At 37.1% G+C, this 22,500-nt stretch overlaps 1 protein-coding gene across 9 annotated transcripts in view; it reads left to right on the top strand.

The window, feature by feature from the left end:
* Positions 1–22,500, top strand: part of agfg1a (ArfGAP with FG repeats 1a) — a 153,564-nt gene that overhangs the window by 55,750 nt on the left and 75,314 nt on the right. For all 9 annotated transcript variants that reach the window (XM_051923025.1, XM_051923020.1, XM_051923026.1 and 6 more), the window contains exon 2: positions 19,409–19,502. In XM_051923025.1, coding sequence (XP_051778985.1) covers positions 19,409–19,502 — 94 coding nt within the window. The remainder of the gene's footprint in view (positions 1–19,408; positions 19,503–22,500) is intronic.

Consider the following 22,500-nt stretch of genomic DNA (forward strand, 5'->3'; position numbering starts at 1 on the left):
GTGTCGTCCCGTTGGATGGAATCCCACAAGAGTTTAGAAACTCACTCACACCAGCCATGATTCTTTTCAAAGGTAAAGTGCAGGTTAATTTGTTTTATGTATTTTTACTTTATGTTTTGTATTAATCATTTTTATATGAATAGTTTTGAGTTGTGGAACAAATCATCTGAGTTTCCATTATTTCTTATGGGGAAATTAATTTTGATATATGAGTGCTTTGGACTACAAGCACGTTTCCATAATGAATTATGCTCGGAAACCGAGGTTCCACTGTATGAGCTGTTCTACAGATCCACTCTCTGGTTGAACTGTACTTTTTCCAGTGCATGGCTGTATAATCCGTTATTCAGAGAGTACATGGAGGATTGCACTTGAAAGAAGGTTTATACGTAAGGTGAAATTTGGAATGCCTCAACGCAGAAAATGACATAATCAAAGGAAAGCAGGGAAGTATACACCTCATGCCGGGAATCTCCCTTCTGCCTCCTGTGCACAGTTGATACAATAGTAAAACCTCTGGTAATTAGACTAACATGTTACACAAAGTCATTATTGATCTATTTTTGCTTCTTGCAGCAACTTCTCTCTTTTTGCAGAATGAGGTTAAGACATATAATTTAATGCCACTTCCTCTTGTATTACATGGGGCTAGGGAACTGTAAATTTTGATAAACTTTTATAATTGACAGTCAACCCCTTTTGGCATACATGTTTGTATTTTGTACTGCATTGAAAATATGCTGTTTCTGTATTTCTTTTGGCAAAGGCTTCTTTTCCACTTTTGGATGTAAAATCATCTGAAGTGTGGCTTAAATACTGTCCTCATAAATCTACTTAAATTGACAGTATGTTTCAAAAGGCAATTCAATTTTGCCCCACAAATTTAAATTAGTTGTATAATTATGATTATTCAGTTTATTAGAACAATGGTTAACAATGGAACAATTGTTAACATCCTAGCTTGTGTGACTAGGGACTTTATGCATGTCATACACATACAGAGCTATACTTATCTGAGTTGTTTATCCAACAGTTCACTACATTCTAGGGTTTATAATCACAAATTCAATATCAGGAATGGTTTTTTTTTTTTTGCTATTCATCTGACTTGCCTCTGAAGAATTTTTTGAAGTTTTACCTTGCTTTGGCTGTTTGGCTTTGTGATGCAACACCTGCAGACATAGCACCCCCAATCCCACCCCCACCCCCACCTCCACCTTCTGCATATGTGGAAGTGGAATGGCTCCCATGTTCTCTGCCTTCAAGTCTTGCAACATTAATCACTTTGCTGCAACCCCCTTATGCAGAGGCTGCACTTATTATAAAATACCAATTTAATCATGAAAAATGGCTCTACAATAGGTGGAAAACATTTAAATCAATTAAAAGGTAGTATAGTTTTTCTTTTTTTAAACACATATTTCATACGTGCATTTTTCTGTGAGAGGAGCCTGCTATGCTGATCTACCCAGGAAGCAAGAATTCCCTCAGCATGAGAGCATTGAAGACCTGGTGTCTCCCTTGTATTTCGAATGTTGGCCCATGTGCAGAAACATTTCAGTTAATGACCTCATTAATAGTTTCATAATAAAGATAATTGATGAAATCCATATCTGTCCGTCTGTCCGTCTGTCTGTCTGTCTATCTATCTATCTAAACATATGTGTGCGTATATATACATGTTAGTGTTACAAGGTCTCAGGTGTAAATGGGGAGCAGGTGTGTTAAATTTGGTGTTCTCGCTGTCTCATACTGGTCACTGTGAGTCTAACATGGCACCTCATGGCAAAGAACTCTCTGAGGATCTGAAAAATAGAATTGTTGCTCTATATAAAGATGGCCTAGGCTATAAGAAGATTGCCAACACCCTGAAACTGAGCTGCAGCACGGTGGCCAAGCCCATACAGCGGTTTAAAAGGACAGGTTCCACTCAAAACAGGCCTTGCCATGGTCGACCAAAGAAGTTGAGTGCACATGCTCAGCGTCATATCCAGAGGTTGTCTTTTGAAAATAGATGTATGAGGTCTGCCACCATTGCTGCAGAGGTTGAAGGGGTGGGGGGTCAGCCTGTCAGTGCTCAGATCATACGCCACACACTGCATCAAATTGGTCTGCATGGCTGTTGTCCCAGAAGGAAGCCTCTTCTAAAAACGATGCACAAGAAAGCCCGCAAACAGTTTGCTGAAGACAAGCAGACTAAGGACATGGATTACTGAAACCATGTCCTGTGGTCTGATGAGACCAAGATGTGTGTCAAGTGTGTGTAGCGGCAACCAGGTGAGGAGTACAAAGACAAGTGTTTCTTGCCTACAGTCAAGCATGGTGGTGGGAGTGTCATGGTTTGGGGCTGCATGATCGATGCCGGCACTGGGGAGCTACAGTTCATTGAGGGAACCATGAATGCCAACTTGTACTGTGACATACTAAAGCAGAGCATGATCCCTTCCCTTCGGAAACTGGGCCGCAGGGCAGTATTCCAACATAACGACCCCAAACACACCTCCAAGACGACCACCGCCTTGCTAAAGAAACCAAGGGTAAAGGTGCTGTACTGGCCAAGCATGTCTCCAGACCTAAACCCTATTGAGCATCTGTGGGACATCCTCAAACAGAAGGCGGAGGAGCGCAAGGTCTCTAACATCCGCCAGCTCCGTGATGTCATCATGGAGGAGTGGAAGAGGATTCCAGTGGCAACCTGTGAAGTTCTAGTGAACTCCATGCCCAAGAGAGTTAAGGCAGTGCTGGAAAATAATGGTGGCCCCACAAAATATTGACACTTTGGGCACAATTTGGACATTTTTTACTTAGGGGTGTACTCACTTTTGTTGCCAGCAGTTTAGACATTAATGGTTGTGTGTTGAGTTATTTTGAGGGGACAGCAAATTTGCACTGTTATACAAGCTGTACACTGACTACTTTACATTGTATCAAAGTGTCATATCTTCAGTGTTGTCCCATGAAAAGATGTAATAAAATATTTACAAAAACTATATATAAGTGCTGGGCAATGATTAACATTTTTAATTGTGATTAATTGCAGACAATCTCATTGTTATGCTAAAAAAATTCAATAATGAACTTAAAAGTAGTGTATTACGTATATTTGGTTTGCAGACACTTTAAACAAATAAGGTGCTTCTTAACAGCAGTATTCCCTTTACATAGTAGCAGTTAAAATATTTCTTGTAAATCTCAAGTTAAACATTAATGTAATCAAATTAAATATAAAACCAAACCTATTTGCCACTGCCAGGGCACGTTTTATCTAGTTTGTTATAGAAAAACAAGTTACCCTCAAAGTCCAGAGCCACGATCATAACAATTTAACAGGCACGTTCTGAGCAACAGCAAGTTAACATTTCTAAATCTGTTTTCTTTTTCATCTGAACAGATACCAGCAGAAACATTTTCTTTTATCAGGGAGCTGCATAAACAATCTATGTTCAGTAGCAACTCTTTGAGGGCTAATATTTTTTTGAAGAAACACAGTTTTTTTTTGAAAAGTGCACAAAGCAGTGGTTTCACACATAGATCAACATAAAATGTCTGTTCCTGCCTGTTGTGCCTGCTGTCTGCACATGTTTGAAGTATGCGGCAGCACGAGGGGTGGCTCAACGGGCAGCAGGAATGCACGGTGGACTGGCTGCCTTTGTGAGACAGGTGCCGGGGTGTGGCAGTTGCAGTGAGACGCAATATGGTTTGTTACTCTTGTCATCGTGTCTATCCTCCCAGAACAATGTTGCCATAGGTGCATCAGCTACACGAACATGTTCAGCACCACGATCAGCTGATGTCGGTACCTCATTTTCGTTTTCGATCTACATCTCTAGATCACTTGCATCAAAATCGGAGTCCGACAAATCAAAGTCTAATTCAGCAATAATACGAAAAGGTCATCCATGGATTATTTTGCATTCACTTTGGTATCTCTCCACATGCCATTTTTGAAGCTGTTTGCTCTTCACTACTCATGCATGCGCAGGAAATCGAGGTCAAATCAACAAAGCTAACATTCCTTTTAGCAAAAGCGTATCGAAAAGCACTATAACAAGAAGATCACTGATCTCTATCGATTGCTAGCGAGACTGAGGCTTACAAAATAATAACAAAAACTGCGTTAATGCACGATAAAATAATTGTCAGCGTTAATTAATTAATGTGTTAACGCAACAATAACATGTTAACTTGCCCAGTCCTGATATATATACTGTGTGTATATATATATATATATATATATATATATATATATATATATATATATATATATATATATATATATATATATATATAAATCAACATGTGTGTTGTTCCTGCAGCACTGAATAAGCTCACGCGCTCTAACATCACCCCCCCCACCCCGATCTGGCTCTCTAAGTAACAGCGCAAGTACAGACACAAATCAAGTGCATGTGTGTACTGTATAATATTAACAAAAAGAGCAGCTTACTACTGAAAACGGCAAATATAGGAGTGAGTGGGGATCGAACCAGGATTCTTGATTACGCTTGGTTTGCGTCTGTACTTGTGCTGTTACTTAGAGAGCCAGATCGGGGGGAGGGGTGATGTTGAGCACGTGAGCTTATTCAGTGCTGCAGGAACAACGCACATGTTGATTTTTTTTTTCTTTCAGTACATGTGCCTTCCCTGTTTATTTGTAAATCTCTGCCTGTCTGTCTCTGTATTACGCAGTGCTCTGTCTGTCTGTGTGTTATGGATCTTGAAAAAAATAAGTTATAAGGACAGTTGTTCATGTTAATTGCAGTCTCAATTGTTAAAAAAAATATTTTAAAAGGAGCATCCCACATGAAAATATAACGATCTCATTAACTGACAGTGCATATCAATTTACAAATTTTATGTCCATTTGAGGTTAAAAAGAAAAAAAAGAAGTAACACTTTATCCCCAGCGGGGAATTGAACTCATGTTTGTGAGGCAGAGAAAAGCTACTCGCTCTGAGAGGCAAATCTTAGCGCGCTACGCCACGGAAGCTGTTGTATGGTGTGTGAAGCTTTTGTGGAAGTGTTTATTTGATCTTAGGAACTCGGGCTTTACACATTCTATAGTTTATGCCTACATTTTGTAACATTTATTACTAAAATATGAAAAAGTTTCTGTTTTAACAATGTGTTTACACAGATTACTGTAGAAACGGTACACACATGGAATGCGTGTGTTCCAAATAACGATCGTATTATTTCAACTCTAAAACTCCAGTTCACTCCCAGACAATCAATCAAGGCATGAGCTGGGAAAAGTGCGTTCACGTTCTAAGTCGGAGGGGGGATGGAATAGCCGGCTGCTGGCAGCTTGTCTTTTATCAGCACATTTAGAGGACAAAAGACGCTGGCGGAGAGGTGTGAACGGATTTAAGAAGCGATTTAAGGTGGGCCGGATCTATGAGTTTTTTCATAGACTCTGGTAATTCTAGTGTTAAGTTGCACGTCAATATAAGAGAAGGAGGCGCATGCATAATAATTAGCCGTGCAGCGACAGTGAAAACAAACCCCCAAACACAGGAGACTATGTAATAATAATAATAATAACGAAAGATTTATTACTATTTACAAGACATTTCTATCTTTTTGATTGAATTAAAAGTGCAAAGCATCAGCACAGACAGTTTGGAGAGACTTCAGTGCAACTTCAAAAAACAGAATGAACCCCTGGGTTCAGTCATGACATGGCACTTTGAATTTTCTGCCTTTAAAAGACCTTTGTATTTTTTCTGACTACGATTTCGGCATTCCGCTTTGTTTTGACGAAGTATATGATAGGACGTCTCTCTGATCACCTTTTTGGCCACAATAATCAATCCAGTATAGTTGTCAGGCATTTCCCTAGCCCTCCTGCACACTTTAAAGATGATTGCATCGTTATAATCCTATCAAATCTAGTTCAGTTAGCCCCTTCCCATTGACTTTAAAGAATTTTCACTGGTTCAGTGATATTCGCGCAAACACTTCCGTGATTTCTCTGAACTCTAGGCAAAGCGAACACCAGGAATTTCGCTCATCACTACTAAGCAGCGATTTTGATTTCTTTATTTTTTCTTTTTCTAATGAAAAATGTGAGCTGCTGCACACTTAACATAAGTTCACTGACCATCCAAAGTCAAGACGAACAGTGCACATTTTAATTAAAGGACAATATTAAATGGTCTAAATTCATTTAAGTAACTTTGATTGAAATTTGCAACATTGCAACATTTTCTCAGTTTATTACTCCACTTTCTTCATTGTTAATGGAATTATTCTAATCTCCGTGCTCTCTGCAAGTCTGCTTTGTGCCCTCTGTTTACTGGAAGTTTGCAGGAGAAAAAGATGTGTTCTAGCACAACTATCATAATACATTGCATCAAGGAGCACTATATCTAAATTACCATAGTAGAAAAATAGATGCTGAAAAAAGTTTTGCTATTGGCCACTTTATCGATCACTGATCGAGTCTTTTGTAGTAACTATTCAATTCAAAATTTTACAGAATGGAACTCGTGAAGGTGTTTTGTAATTTCCTTGAAATCATGATGTAATTTTTTAGTTTTCTGAAACCAATGCTAAAGTTTCAGCCTATAATAATAATAATAATAATAATAATAATAATCATAATAATATCAAATTAGTATTAGAGGATGAAGAAGGAGAACATTATAAGGTAGAATATTGCACTAAGCTTCACATGAATGTTGCTGCTTTGCAACAGCATCAAGAAATATGTAGTTTGCACCCCATGACCATCTGTATGTTCATACTGTAACATGGGTTACAATTCATATATGTACTTGGGGCAGTTTTATTTATGCGTGTGCTGTCAATCATCACCAAGATATCCAATAAAAAACATCAGTTTGCATGAATGCAGCTTGCTTTCACATTACCTCATGTAAAGTGGAGGGGAAATTTATATTTCTTAGTATTACTTTTAATCCCTTATTAGTAAGGGATTGTTTAGAGCAAAATTCGACAAATGTTTTGTTGTGACATACCTAAATCATTGCTATTGCAAAGTTGCATTTTTGATGCGGACCAAAATGTAATGCTAATAAAACTTTAATTTCGACTGACAGGAAATGGTTTCTTTGCGCAGATGGAGCGATCATGTAATGTATTTGTGTGAATGTTATTCCATCACTGTAAAATCAGTATCTTTTTTATGAGTTCACTGTTGTCCAGAACATTCCAACTTTCCTAGATTATGCATGCCGAACTGTGCTTAAGCACCATCTTCTAGAAGCTCCTTATGAGTTAGGACAGCTCACAAACTATCCTAAATCCTGGTTAAGTTAGGAGTAGTTTCCTAAATTAGGAAAATTGATAAAATGCTGTTAGTCCTATTCCAATGAGTGGAAATAAATTTGTGTCACTCAAATTTTTCAGCCAGTTTTCCTACTCAAAGACAAATATTGACTGGGCTATGTAAGACTATCAACTTTTTTTTCCTGAGCCACTCCAAGGTTGATTTGATCTTATTTTCTGAATTCTTTAGCTGACAATTGTGTAATACCTTTTACTAACACTTAATTTTATAGCAGACCAAAGATGATTTGTTTAAATTCAGTCAATGTGTTTTTTACTTTATTAATCCCCAAGGGGAAATGATCATTTCATATGATACTATTTTTAGGGGTCAGAGCACAGGGTCAGTTGTTGTACAGCACCCCTGGACCAATTTTTAGGTTAAATGCCTTGCTCAAGGGCCCAATGGTGTAGGATTTCTTCTGGCAGTAACAGGATTTGAACAAGCAACATTTCAAATATCAGTGCAGATTCTTTGCCTCTGAGCCAGAGATTATTTTGTTGTGTTGTGAACAACATGAGAAGAACTTTTCATATATGTGTCCAAACAAAATAGTGAACCTTCAAAAATTGACTGAAATATCCAGATGATCTAACATAAGGATTGATTTTTTTTTGAACTGCTAATTAATTAGCAGTTTACATGTGCAATTAACGTTGTAAAAATTCACAAACACAATGTGCGTTAATTTATACCAGTTAATTTGACCATTCTTCAAACTTAATGAAACAGTGTCAAATGAATCCAAGTCTGTTAATAGCTCTTGATTGTTTCTCGTATTGTTTCTTGATGGTGTCTTCATCCATTGATACCAGTAGAGTCGCCACTCGTCCCATGTAATATGGGCTAGTCTGGTTTTAAAGTGTTAACACATTGTACTATATTGAATCAGTAAGGTACAAGATTTGTCCTGTATTTTCATACACATTATTTCATATATACACTGCTCTTCAAAATGCAGAGAATTAACAGAAGAGCAATTTTAATCAAACCAGTTACACAGGTGCTGGTCATAAAATTAGAATATCATGACAAAGTTGATTTATTTCAGTAATTCCGTTCAAAAAGTGAAACTTGTATATTAGATTCATTCATTACACACAGACTGATGTATTTCAAATGTGTATTTCTTTTAATGTTGATGATTATAACTGACAACTAATGAAAGTCCCAAATTCAGTATTGCCAGTTTAAATTTTTCACTGCTACACCGCTAAATAGGTAGTGTAGGTATTGTGCTCTGAAAATGGACAGAGAACATTCCGAAACTGAAGCTGTAGCTGACGATAAAGTTGAACATGATGACACAGAATAACTTTTGCCGAAAAAAAGGAGTCACGTCCGTTGCCTTGGAGATACTTTGGTTTTAAAAGGTCAGATGTGGACTATTATGTTCAAATGTGTAAATAATGTTTCTATACTACTGGATAATACTGCAAGCCAAGTTGTACTTGTTTTATTTGTTTTCAAACACCTCAATTATACAAAGTGTTTTAGATTTTGTACACAGCCCAAGCATTGTTATTAGCCTTAGTCCTGGTGAAATCATAGCATTATGTATATGTGAAGATAAAAAAACTGTGTAATTACCTGGGTACTGTGTAATAGTGTGACGACATGTTGACTTTATTCTCAACATTTCCACTTTAATCTCGACACTTATGATAAGAATAAAGTCGACATGTTGACTTTATTCTCGTAATTTGTCATTAAAGTAGAACATTGTAAACTAAACTTCATCGTAAATGAATATTTAATTTACTAGATTTTCTCAAACCCTGTCATAAGTTATATAGCACATTAAATGCGTTGTGTTAAATGTTCCCCGAGCCATGTTAAATCGGTACGTGCTTCTTAAACTGACTTCCTCTTGTACTGAGGAGGCACCCGCAGTGATTGCCGCACAGAATACATTCACTTCATGATATTCCTGCTCTCAGAACATTTGAATGCTAAGATAAATACTTGATATCCATTTTAATGATGAAATGCATTAAAGCATGTATTGATCATGTGGGGGCACAGCGGCGTGGAGGTAGCACTGCTACCTCGCAGCTAGGGTGTCTCGGGTGTACCGTGCCTTGAATTTGCATGTTTTTGTGGTGGGTTTACTTGTGCTTCAGTTTCCTTTCAAAGTCATGTAGGATGTGGGGTTTTGTTATGCTATATTGACCCTGCTAGTGTATGTTTTGCTCGTATTCACCCTGCGATGTGCTGGTGACTAGTTCTGGATTTTCTCCTGCCTTGCACACAATGTTTGCTGGGATGGGCACAACCCTGAATAGATGGCATAATTAAACATGTATAACAAAGATATTTTTAAAGTTCTGAACACTCCGTCGGCTAAGTTTATAACTAGTTTTAATTTCACAAAGATATTTATCGTGTGGTGATTGGTTATATGGAGAAAGAAAAAGGAAGGATAGGAACTGGGGTTTTGGTACGTCAGGCAGACAGCACGCGTGCAATAAAGAAAGCCCGCTCAGAAGAACATCCTTTGAATTCTATGTTCGTGTCTCCGACCACCAGATCACAAACCCAACATTTACACAATATTTAAGATAAACCTTTGCGATACCAATTCATACATCCAGTTTTTTGGAGCCTTGTCACACCTGCCGTAAAGTTCTCTACACTGAATGTACACCTGGGGACCCCTTACTGCGAGGGAGCAGCACTACTGCCTCACTACCGTGCTTGTTTAATACCTGCTTTAATGCATTTCATCATGAAAATGATATCAAGTATTTCTTAGCATTCTAAATTTTTAGAGAGCAGGAATATCATGAAGTGAATGGAGTCTGTGCGTTGATTGCTGCCTCCTCTTAGTGCGGTGGAAGTCAGTTTAAGAAGCGTAGTGATTAACAACTGGGTCGGGGAACACTTAACACAAAGCATTTAATGTGCTGCATTAACATATGACAGGGTTTGAGAAAATCTAATAAATTAAACATTGATTTTAGGATGAAGTTTAGTTTACGACATTCTACTTTAATTATAAAATAAACTATGAGAGTAAAGTGGAAATGTCGACTTTAATCTCGACATAAGCGTCAAACTTTAAGTGGAAATGTCGAGAATAAAGTCAGCATGTCGAATTTATTCTCGACATATACTGGTAGTTTGTTTTTTTTCTTCCCTGTGTCCTTATTTTTTCTTCTTCACCGTGGCCGTAATGCACTTCCGTAGAGCTATACCACAAATAGCATTATACAGTAAATGCAAGTTGCAGTTTTATTATTTATGTATACAGTAATCCCTCCTCCATCGCGGGGGTTGCGTTCCAGAACCCCCCGCGAAAGGTGAAAATCTGCGAAGTAGAAACCATATGTTTATATGGTTATTTTTATATTGTCATGCTTGGGTTACAGATTTGCACAGAAACATGGGAAGTTGTAGAGAGACAGGAACTTTATTCAAACACTGCAAACAAACATTTGTCTCTTTTTCAAAAGTTTAAACTGTGCTCCATGACAAGACAGAAATGACAGTTCCGTCTCACAATTAAAAGAATGCAAACATATCTTCCTCTTCAAAGGAGTGCGCCTCAGGAGCAGATAATGTCAGACAGATAGAGAGAAGAAAGCAAACAAATCAATAGGGCTGTTTGGCTTTTAAGTATGCGAAGCACCGCGGCACAAAGCAGTTGAAGGCGGCAGCTCACACCCCCTCCGTCAGGAGCAGACGAAGAGAGAGAGAGACAGAGACAGAGAAAAACAAACAAGCAAAAATCAATACGTGCCATGCGTGCTTTTAAGTATGCGAAGCACCCTGCTGCATGTCGCTTCATAAAGCAGCTGCACAGAAGGGAGCAACGTGAAGATAATCTTTCAGCATTTTTAGATGAGCGTCCGTATCGTCTAGGTGTGCGAACAGCCCCCCTGCTCAATCCCCCTACGTCAGGATCAGAGAATGTCAGCGAAAGAGAGAGAGAAAAGTAAGCTGGGTAGCTTCTCAGCCATCTGCCAATAGCGTCCCTTGTATGAAATCAACCTGGGCAAACCAACTGAGGAAGCATTGTACCAGAAATTAAAAGACCCCATTGTCCGCAGAAATCCACGAACCAGCAAAAAATCCGCGATATATATTTAAACATGCTTACATATAAAATCCGCGATAGAGTGAAACCGCGAAAGGCGAAGCGCGATATAGCGAGGGATTACTGTATAACTTAGCTTGAAGCAAGGTTCATATTAATGCAGTTTGCCTAAATGATGGTACAGTTGGTAAGGATGTCATCACCAAGTTGTACTTGTTTTATTTTATTTTATTCTAATTTGGTGAATACTGTGTAATGCACCTGAGCTTGAAGTAATAGTGCAACTATCAGTAATAATGCTATTATTTATTTTATTGTTATTATTTATTAGTTTAAATATTATGCAGTTTATTGATGGTAAAGTTACTTTAATGTGTCAGTGGACAGAGATGGTTAACATTAACCATCAGTTAACATTAACAGTGTAGTTGGTTCACAAAAAATATTTACTATTTATTCCTTTTCTAAGACATGTTCAGTGCAATACAACTTTTGTCAAGCACCTCTGAATATTTTACTAAGTCTAAATGCCTCTTTGGATGGTTGAAAATATGTTGTCAAAATCATAGTTTAAGTTTTTGCAAAATTTGTTCAATAAAAAGGTTCTATATTTTGACTGCAACTGTCATGCAATGTGATTCCTTCTCTTTAGTGCCACCGCCTTGAAAACTATCACTTTATGGGGCCATGCAAACCTGGATTAATACTTGTGTGCACATTAAAATGTTTTTTTGTACAATGTACAATTCTCATAACAGTGGAATAGGTTATTCCTAGCCAGTCTACTGCAGTAATTACAGTGGAAAATGTGGTTAACATCCACTCATGCATGGGGAAAAAAATACCGTCCAATACTGTGAAACCGGGATAATTTAGAAAAAATTGTGATATAGAATTTTGGTCATACCGCCCACCCCTATTAATAAGTATTGCTGTATTGCGAACATCACAGTGCAAAATCTTCTAAAATGAAGAATCAGAATTTTTAGTTAACCAACATGAAAATATAGGACAAACATCTTGAAATACAGAAGAGATAGGAAAACAAGAAACAACTAAACAGCCTGACACCTTCCAGGTTTATGGGTTCAGCAGCCTAATGCTCAGTGCATGCACTTTGCTTGACATCTTCTCTGCATCAAGTTCCAAGACAATCTTCTGCATCACTTCAAAAGGTACGTTCCAGTACCAGACCAAATAGTAGGACAGAAGCAGATGCAATGGAGGTTAACCTGTTCAGCACTTGCATGCCGTCTATAACTATCCCAGTGTCCATTGGAGACTAGAGAGTGCCCTCATCCTTATGAATCACCAATATTCCCATAGGTATTTTCTCAAGTTCTGCATGGATGCTTTCCAACTGTGGCATGGCCTGTGGGGGACAGATATGTTTTTAGTTGTTTTGAAAACACAAAATGAGCAATGTCTAAAGATGCAAATAAAGGTTTTCTTTGAACAGCAAAGACAAATAAGATTTGGGACATTCTCCTCTGGAATATATTCACTCACGGATGTTCGACTGTTCTATGGCATCTGCAGTTTTTTGTGCAAATCTAGCTGAGAAACACCCTATTTCACAAATTAAGATGCTTCCTTAGTTAATCTTTGTGTTATAAAAAATGCAAATTTTGTATTCATACCAAAAATTCTTTGGTGAGGGCTCCAACCTCTTCTCCAAGAAAGATAATGAGTGATTTCAACAGCAGTTCTCTCCGCATGTTAATTTCCACTGTCTGTACAATACGAGATACAATTAACATAGATATAGCCTTTTGAAAACATCCAAAGTAGTAGTATAACTTTATAAAAATTAGAAATTAAATTCAGAAAGAGAAAACAGTGAAAAAATGTCCTGTGCGTTGTGAAATCAAGCACATACATTTAATCCATGGCTGCAAATTCTCCTGGAAACAGAAATCTGTAGTTGTCTAATACATTAATGGTAAACTACACAAATACAATGTTAACTTCTAAACTTTGTACGAGCAGCATGGCCACTCTACTGTAACTTGTCTTTTATTCAGAGTATAAAATTTAATTTTCTTTATATTTTTAAACTCCTAGATGCCAAATTAAGCTCAAAGGCTGCAAAAACCTCATGTTAACCACAGAATAGCAACTTTAAAACCCTACCTCAATTATACAAAGTGTTTTAGATTTTGTACACAGCCCAAGCATTGTTATTAGCCTTAGTCCTGGTGAAATCATAGCATTATGTATATGTGAAGATAATTGTTCCTGCCTGATTTAAAGCCTTCATTATGTCACCGGTCTTCAGTCAGAAATGGGGAGAGGTATACATTATGATTGCATTCAGCCTGTAAGCCTGTTGGTGCAGCTGTGCCAGAATCTTTCCTTGCAGTGGAACTGTAGTGATACGTCAAAACTCAGCACAGATCTGGGGGTATACATGTTTATAAGATAAAATATTTATATATTTAATCAAAAACATTTTCCCACAATATGTGCAGAACATTAGCTAATGTCTACCTGCAATGTATATTGGTTTCTTGATTAATGTGATATATTATCACAACCACACACTATAAAATGGTCCACACTCATTTAATCTTTAACTCAAGGCCTTGGCAAAGGCAGCAGTAACCTCCACTCACCAATACTGCTTCACATTCAACAGCAGTCCAGGCATTTTCTAAAAACACTTATATGCACAAAGATTAATAACTTGACTAATTAATGCTACACAGTACAAATTGATCATTCAATGGCATGGTATAAATGAGCTTACCATTGGCACATTAACTTGTACCGTATACCCGACCTAACTCACAATCTACACTAATTAAAAACAGGTTGAATTACTGCACATAAAACTCTACTTTATATAATTTTATCAATTGATACATTTTGTTCAGAAAGCAGGTTGCATATCTTCACTAATTAGACTACTAGTTCAGTAACTTCAGATTAATCAAGCCAAAAATCACGATAACTGTGCAAAATTATTGAATACCTCTTCCCTGAACATTACAAATCTTTTAAAAACTGTTAATATTTTCACCAAAATCTAAATATTAAATTACAGTCATATTGAGCTACTCATCACAACAATCTCAGACCACAGTTACATTTTTGTGATCATAGCAATGTGTCACCTGGTCAACTGTGATAATGGACATATGTGGCACCTTCTGCATTTTTTATCTAATTTTGCTTATGTAAGAAGCTGTTTCAGGTGATGTGGCAGGTGTTGTTTTACAACTGCTGCAGCTGTTTGCACCACCACACCGCCTTCCTTTTTCTGTCTACAGTTACCTGCACACAACGTTCAGAGTCTGATGGAATCAAAAAGCAGCCCTCTGCAGGGCTTCACTCGGCTGTTCATCGTCACGCGCCATTAACAACAGGGCTCGTTTTAAAAATAACTCTGCTGTTATCCATCGGTTCTTATCAGTTACTACTCTAAACTCATAAATACCTACATAGCAAACAACAAGATAGAAATGCAGCTGTAACGAACATACAAAGAAATCTTGAAAAAATATAAAAAAATTTTCGCACTATGTTTACAAATGCCGTACTTAAAATGCACATGTAAAAAATATACACACTTTACCTCGTTCAGGTTGGTATAAAACCCGATTCGTTTTGGGAAAATAAATGTTCGTAATAACATAATTTTCTAATTTGTTGCTGGTGAAAAAATACGAGGCATACTTTGGAAAATACATCCACACGTTCTATGGCGCCGTGAGCGCTGCAAACATATCGTTATGGGTTAAATGTGCTACTATTTAATTCAGTTAAAAATGTAGACATACAGTATATACCGTAATTTAACATAAAATGTTATGATTTGATGACTTTATATTACTAAGTTACCTGAAAAGTAGAATCAAACTGGACTTAATTGAAAAAGGTTCAAGAAAATGGCGACAAACACCACAGGAAAACTCCACCGTTCTTTCTCCTCAGCCTACGCTTTGTGCGCATGTGCACAATATAATCAACGTAAATTCTTTGAGTCAATGAGTAATTTCTCTTTAGACTGGACAAATTCAAATACAGGCAGTCCCTGGGCTACGTACGAGATAGGGACTGTAGGTTTGTACTTAAGTTGAATTTGTATGTAAGTCGGAACAGGTACATTATTTTAATAAATGCTATTGTTGACCGACTGTAACCAAGTGCTCTGCAATTGAAGGATGGAGTTTCACCTCTCTCTGACCTTTTTATTATTTGTACTTTATTTTCAATGGTGATGGTTTTTCTCTTCTTTACTGTATCACCAACACTTGCATCAGATTTGTGTTTCAGAGACATTCTTGAAGAAAAGTGAAGACAAAAGGTTAAGATGAGCTCTTCTGCACAGCACTGTACACGTTACCACAGCAGGAAGGCACCCGTCAACACATCTGATGTACTGACAAGAGACAACTTCCTGCTGTGTTTGTAACAGTACAAGCAGGCTTGCTATTGAGAATGATTGGGGGTGGCGAGGGGCGGTTCATCACCAGCCCACCTCACAGTCACCTCCACTACAGTATGCTCTCTGCAGTGTCCGCCCACCAAGAACAAACACGGTGCGGCCAAAGGCGGGTAGTGAATCGCCCAACCCCAATTCAACAGGCAGCCATCCGAGGCACACTATAATGCTACCCCCCGCCGCCCCGTTCAGCCACAACCGGGTCACCACTTGCAACATTACCAGCTGTATGTGCTGGGCGGGCAGTGAAACGCCCCCCTCTGCTCCATCCAGCCTGCGTCCAGTCAGGAGCAGTAGCTGCGGCGATGTAGTGGACGGGCAGTGAACCATTGTCCTGCACACGAGCGATAGCTGTGGCCCCGGTGACTATGGACCACAGGTCACCACTTGCCTCCGGGAGCCACCCGAGGGGCACTACACTGCGCGAGCAGCGAAACTGCCCCCCTCCAGCCACCGCTTGCAGCATCCCCACCCCGAAGATGACGAAGCGGCAGTTATTGAGGCGAATGCGTCACAGCTGCGTCCTCGTTCGTAAGTCGTAGGTTGGATGTCCGTAACCTGGGAACTACCTGTACTTGTTCTATATTGAAAATTTAAGGTGCAATACTAAAGAATTAACCTTATGTCAATTCAGTAAAAAAATAAGTCAAACCAACAGCACCACCGAAACACTTTTTACAGTGTAAATAACCCTGTCAGATTAATATTTAGATGTGTTTTCAGTCTATTTTTTGCTATTTAAAAGCCTAACCAATACATATTTACAATCTAACTAACTACTTCTTTTCTCTGTATAACAGCTGCAGAGTTGACTTGTGTGCACAAAATCTGAAACATGATTTGATGTTTCAGTTTAACATTTATTTGTGTAATTTTTATTCTTTTTGTTATGTTGTCTTAGAGATTGATAATTGAGATCTGCATTATAGAAAAACAATACGTTTAAAGAAAATGTGATAAATTACAATTAATATGAAGGTATTTTAGATTAAAATTATTAATTCGATTAATCGTGTTTGCATTTTTTAATCACACAGCAGCTCTTTTTTTTGTCACAGTGATTGAATGACATTGCTCTCGTATTCTTTCATTCTAAAGATGGGTGTCAGTTGGAGGAATAATAGTTTATTCTTTAGTTCTATATATAGATGTCAGCTGGATGAAGAGTAGTTTGGACATGTGATCATGGAGTTGTTTTAGACGTTTAATGATTTTTCTTGCAGTTTTATAGTAAACATTTGAAGCACATCCACATCTGTGCTGTATAGAGATGCTCTGATCGATAGGGCGCCAATCTATATCGGCCAGTTTTTCACTTATAAAAAAGGCTCAATCTGTCAATGGGCCAATCACAAAAAACAATCTTTTCAGTCCCTGCTTTTCTAGGCATTACATAATTTAGTTGCAGTACTCCTTTACATGAGGTATTACAATAATTTTTTCCTACCCCCAGCAAATTTCTTGTTGTGTAAACAAAGCAGATCAAGACTTGTTTTACAAGAAACAATTGGAATATTAATCTTTACTTTAAAGAAAGTGGACTAATAAACTGAGAAAAAGGAATCTGAAAAGTCTTCCTGTGCAATTAGACAAATGGCAGGAAAAGATACTTTAATGAATTTAGACTTGTTTATTTTTTCTTTTAAACTGAAATGGACAGTGAGCTTGTTTTAAGTTCAGTAGTTTACATTTTGGAGAAAAAAGATAAAATTTGAAATTGCTGCTTGGTAAACAATAGGCTTGTTAGCTTAAAGAAAAAATGTGTCTTTTACTTATAAAGTTGTTAAGCATGTTAGTTTTGTGTCTTCTTGATAAAGAACTTGAGGACATTTGATACATTTCCAGCTTTTTTAAAGATTTGTACTGTGTTTATCATTTGTTGCTTTGTGTCGTACACTATAAATTTTGGTAAGAAACAAGTATTCTATTATTAAAATGGTAATCCATATTTATAATTACATCTCAATAATTATGTGTAGCTGAAACACTGAAGGAAAAAAAACACACCTGTATTAAATGTATACTTTAACAGTTAAAAAAAAATGCTGCAGTGGAATTAATGATCAGAAATGATTAAAACATATAAGTGGAGGAATATTTATATTTAAGAAATGTATAATTCCCAATGCCAATTAAGTGACTGTGAGTATGTATGTGTATCTGTATAATATATATAATGTTTGTGTGTATAAAGATACAACCCTAATTCCAAAAAAGTTAAGACACTGTGTAAAATGTTAATAAAAACAGAATGCAACGATTTGCAAATCTCATAAACCCATATTTTATTCACAATAGAACACAGAAAACATCAAATGTTGAAAGTGAGACATTTTACTGTTTCATGAAATATATTCATTTTGAAACTCAAAGTTGGGATGGGGGCAACTAAAGGCTGCAAAATTATGTGGCACCAAAAAGAAACAGCTGGAGGAACATTTTGTAACTAATTAGGTTAATAGGCAACAGATCAGTAACATGATTGGGTATCAAACTCAGAAGAGTCTCAGAAGTAAAGATTGGCAGAGTTTCACCAATCTGGGAAGAGGTTCACCAATCTACAAAAAACTGCATCTGGAAATTTTGGCACAATTTTAGAATAATGTTCCTAAACGTTAAAGACTTTGATTATCTAAACCATCTACAGTACATTTGAGTAATATTCATGAGCTACCATAACAAGTTATCAATAAAAAGTACCCTTTGCAGTAGTTAACAATAAAGCCAGAATGTAGTTGTTTTCTTTGAGGTATAATGTACGTATCATGTACAAATGCTGTTTCAATTCTGCCTGCTTTGGGCCATCTGGACCAAATGTTTTAATTTCATCACATACTATACCATTTAATGTTCCAGTTTGCAAAGTCCGAGTCTGCTCAGTGGTTTAGTTCTTGAGCTATGGACTTGTGAAGTCCAGTGAAGAAAAAAATTAGGCCGGTTAAAATTGACACTCCACTCCCATCAGTAAACTGGCTGAATCTTGGAAAGTATTGATCTATTAACAAAAAAAATCTTTCAGGATATCACCTGACTAACATGGTCACACCTGGTTGTTTTTTTCAGAATTTTTTGAGTCGAAGTGCATGGGCCAGTGATTGATTTCATATGGAATGACCCTTGTAGAGAGAGAACACTGAGAAAAAACGAGTGTAATTAGCATATTAAATGGTTTTGCCTCAATCACTGCAAATAGATAAGTACAGTTAATTATATATGCATATTAAATTAATGCTAATTAATTGACTCCGTACCTGTCAATGTATTAATTCAGCACCTGTTTAATTTGGTGTCTTTTGTACAATGGTACAAACTGTGCTATTGAAAGGGATATCCTAAGTCTACCATGTCATAAAGGGGGACCGAAATCCCAATTAAATATTATGCAGATTATCTACCATGACATAAGGGGGCTCAAGACAGAAATCCTAATTAAATATAGTGTAAATTATTTCTCTATATACGTGTATATTTCTATCTCTGTGTTTCGTCTCCTTATGTAGATAATGATTTTATGGTTAACATGTATCATAGAACCACATTTGCAGCCTTTGGATCATTTTATGCCCAAAATTCCAAATCTTTCTTTCTAGAAAAACTGAAGGATGTGTTTTTTTTTTGTTATTTTCAGACGAGGCCTCAATCCACCACACAGAGTAAAGTCTATTTCCATGACAACCTTCACGCAACAGGAGATAGAGTTACTGCAGAAACATGGCAATGAGGTAAATGGTTTTGCCTTTTAAAATGTTGTTTTCATTGGCTCTAAAACAACTTAAGCACAAAACTAATTTCTATTTATTATTTTCTATAATTACCTTTTTTATTAAGATGTAATAAATTCTTTATAATTTGATAGTCATACTATTTGTGCTTTTCTTTTACTTAATTTGATAATTGTGCACGGTAGTAGTGTATCCTTAACTGTTCATTTTCCTATGGCAGTCCTTTGGAGAATAGTAATTCAGAACAAATAAATTTTATTAGTTTGTGACTCATTATTGGTATTAGGAACCAGTGTATTCATCTTTCCATTGCATCCAAGAGTTTTATAGGGACAGTGAAAGGCCCATCAGTTCAATCTTGCTCTTTGCTCACCTGATCTGTATGGCAGGGCCAACACTTGCTTAGGTGATGACCCTACAAAAAAAAACAACACACACACACACACACACACACATACCAGGTTGGAATCCTTAAATTTCAGATTGTGGGGCAGGGAAGTAAAGCAATAGCTGTTGATGGTGTTGCATCACATTAAGTGATTTGACAACATTGTCCATTTCACAATGTGGCAGGCTTGATGCACTTAGTATATGAACTTGCACATACACAGGCTTGTGGTTTAATGTGCTGTGATCATAAATAATTTACTTTGTTACATTTATTTGTGCTAATATACAGAGCATGTACCGTGTGCTCCCATCCACCTTTTTGATGGATTTGCCCAAGTGTTTAATATTGAATGTTACTAATATATGAAAGTTAATTAAAATATGGCAGTTGCCCCTGTACTGGCTAGCAGATATTAAATAACAACTGTTGTTTCTTTAAAGTCATAACTAATTTTTAAATTAAAAATTGGTTAAGTCGTTGAAATCCAAATTTTAAAAATAAGGTTAAAACAATACAATGCCTACATGATAATAGACATTTTGGACAGTTGTTTCAAAGAGGTCTACATACTGTATGTGGGAAATGGCAGCATCAATGAACTTGAGAATGAGGAAGCTAGTCAGCATTGTAATAGATAACTGTCAGATCTAGCCCAGATGTGCTTTAGAGAGAGAGAGAGTGCACCCGTAAATTGGCACAACAGAAGACTTCAGACCAGAAGGCGAGAGACAGGTGGATCACTATAAGACATTGATGCAAGATAGGAGGTGCACCCTATTCAAGGGCACTAACTCTGAAGTTGTTGGTGTCCAAACAAGACCAGGACCTTATGGAGCAGAAGAGATGTTAGACAAGGATTAGGAACCCGAATGGTTTTGCCTTTGTACTGCACTGGTGGGAGTCCACCCCTGAATAAGAATAGATAAGCTCCTGGCCAGTGCAGATGTTATTGTCAGTGTTGAAATAAATGACGTGAAGTCAAGCTGTTAGTTCTGAAATCCAGATTTAAACAATATAGTGTCAAACTGAAGGGCAGAACTGATGAGGTGGCCTTCTCAGTATTTCTGCCTGTGTCATGTGCCAGTCCAGGTAAGATTTAGGATATCAAAAGATCTAATGCATGTTTCAGATTTTGAGGCATAGTTTTAAGGGACATTGATGCATCTTCTTGAAAAAGTTGGCCCTGTACTGCTGTGGTGAAATTCAATTCAGTGCTTTGGCGAGGGGGGAAGGAGGAGTTTCACTAAAGTATGGGTAAGGTACAAGGTGAGGAAGGGTGTTCATGATCGGCTTGGTTTATAACTTCACATAATGGAAAAGATGTCAGTATTATAAAAATACACAAGATAACTTGTGTCATGGTTAATAAACCAAAATAAAATTAATAGAATAAAAATGTTTGCTTTAATGCCAGAATAATAAAACAAACTGAAATTATACATAGTTATACCTAATTATGATATCATGGCAGTACCAGTAACCTGACAAAATATAAGACATGGGAATAACTAATACAGGTGGATGCACAGTATTTTTTAACCATCCTCCATCCTTTTACGATTTTGCCTTTAATGCAAAAGCAAATTTCAGTGTATATCTTCTTAAAGTGAAGAGTCGCATCTTAATTGGGGGATATTTGGATTCATCTAAAAAGCATTAGGGATAGATGCCTGGTATTGGAAACGTATTATAGAATTACCCCTGTAGCCCCCAAAAAGAAAAGAATCATTTTAATACAGGCAAATGTGTGCAGTACAAGTCAAAGAAGATTATACCATAGAACGCACTTGTGTGGCCTCATCTGGAATGCTTTGTGAAGTTTTGGTCTCCGTATTCCAAAAAAGACATGGCAGCTCTAGATAAAAGCCCTGAGATAAGTGCCTAGACTCTGTACAGGACTGAGAGCAATGAGGTAAGAAGAAAGATTGAAAAGATTTTGAATCCTTTCAGTTTAAGCAAATGGACAGCTGACATGATTGAAATATTTTAATATATGGTGCGTCCCAGCTGTTACTTAACACTAGAATCCCTGAAGCCTACAAAAATATTTGTAATGTATTTGGGTCACCTTAAATTCCCTTGCACCTCGTCAGCAGCGTCTTTGTTTTACAAATACGTCAATCAGCACTGGCAGCAGGCAGCCTACTATTCCATCCCCCACCAAGGTAGCTGAACGGACATACAAACGCAGCTCAATAAGACACTGCAGTGTCTATGGTGGGTGTTACTTTTCCTTGCACATGGACATTCACATCAACATGTCATTTGAACGATTTTTTTATTAAAGATTCCAAGAGTAAAACTGAATAAAAAAAGCATTTAAATGACATGTTGATATGACTGTCTTTTACAAGTACCATAAATTTACACAGGATGTTACAAACTCATATCAAATGTATTTTTTTGTTATATGATAATAATAGCAGCTCACTACTCAACACACGAAATAGAGAAGAAGTGGGATTTGAACCTTTTACTTCGCCATTGCTAGACAGTAGCATATCCACTGCACCATCTGCGCAGATCCATGACGGAGCAGTGTTACCATTGTGACAACTGGTTGAAAATTAATTGCGCAAATACACATGTATGCAAATGTCTTTTATT

Source organism: Erpetoichthys calabaricus, chromosome 2 (genome assembly GCF_900747795.2).
Source record: "Erpetoichthys calabaricus chromosome 2, fErpCal1.3, whole genome shotgun sequence".
Lineage (NCBI taxonomy): Eukaryota > Metazoa > Chordata > Cladistia > Polypteriformes > Polypteridae > Erpetoichthys > Erpetoichthys calabaricus.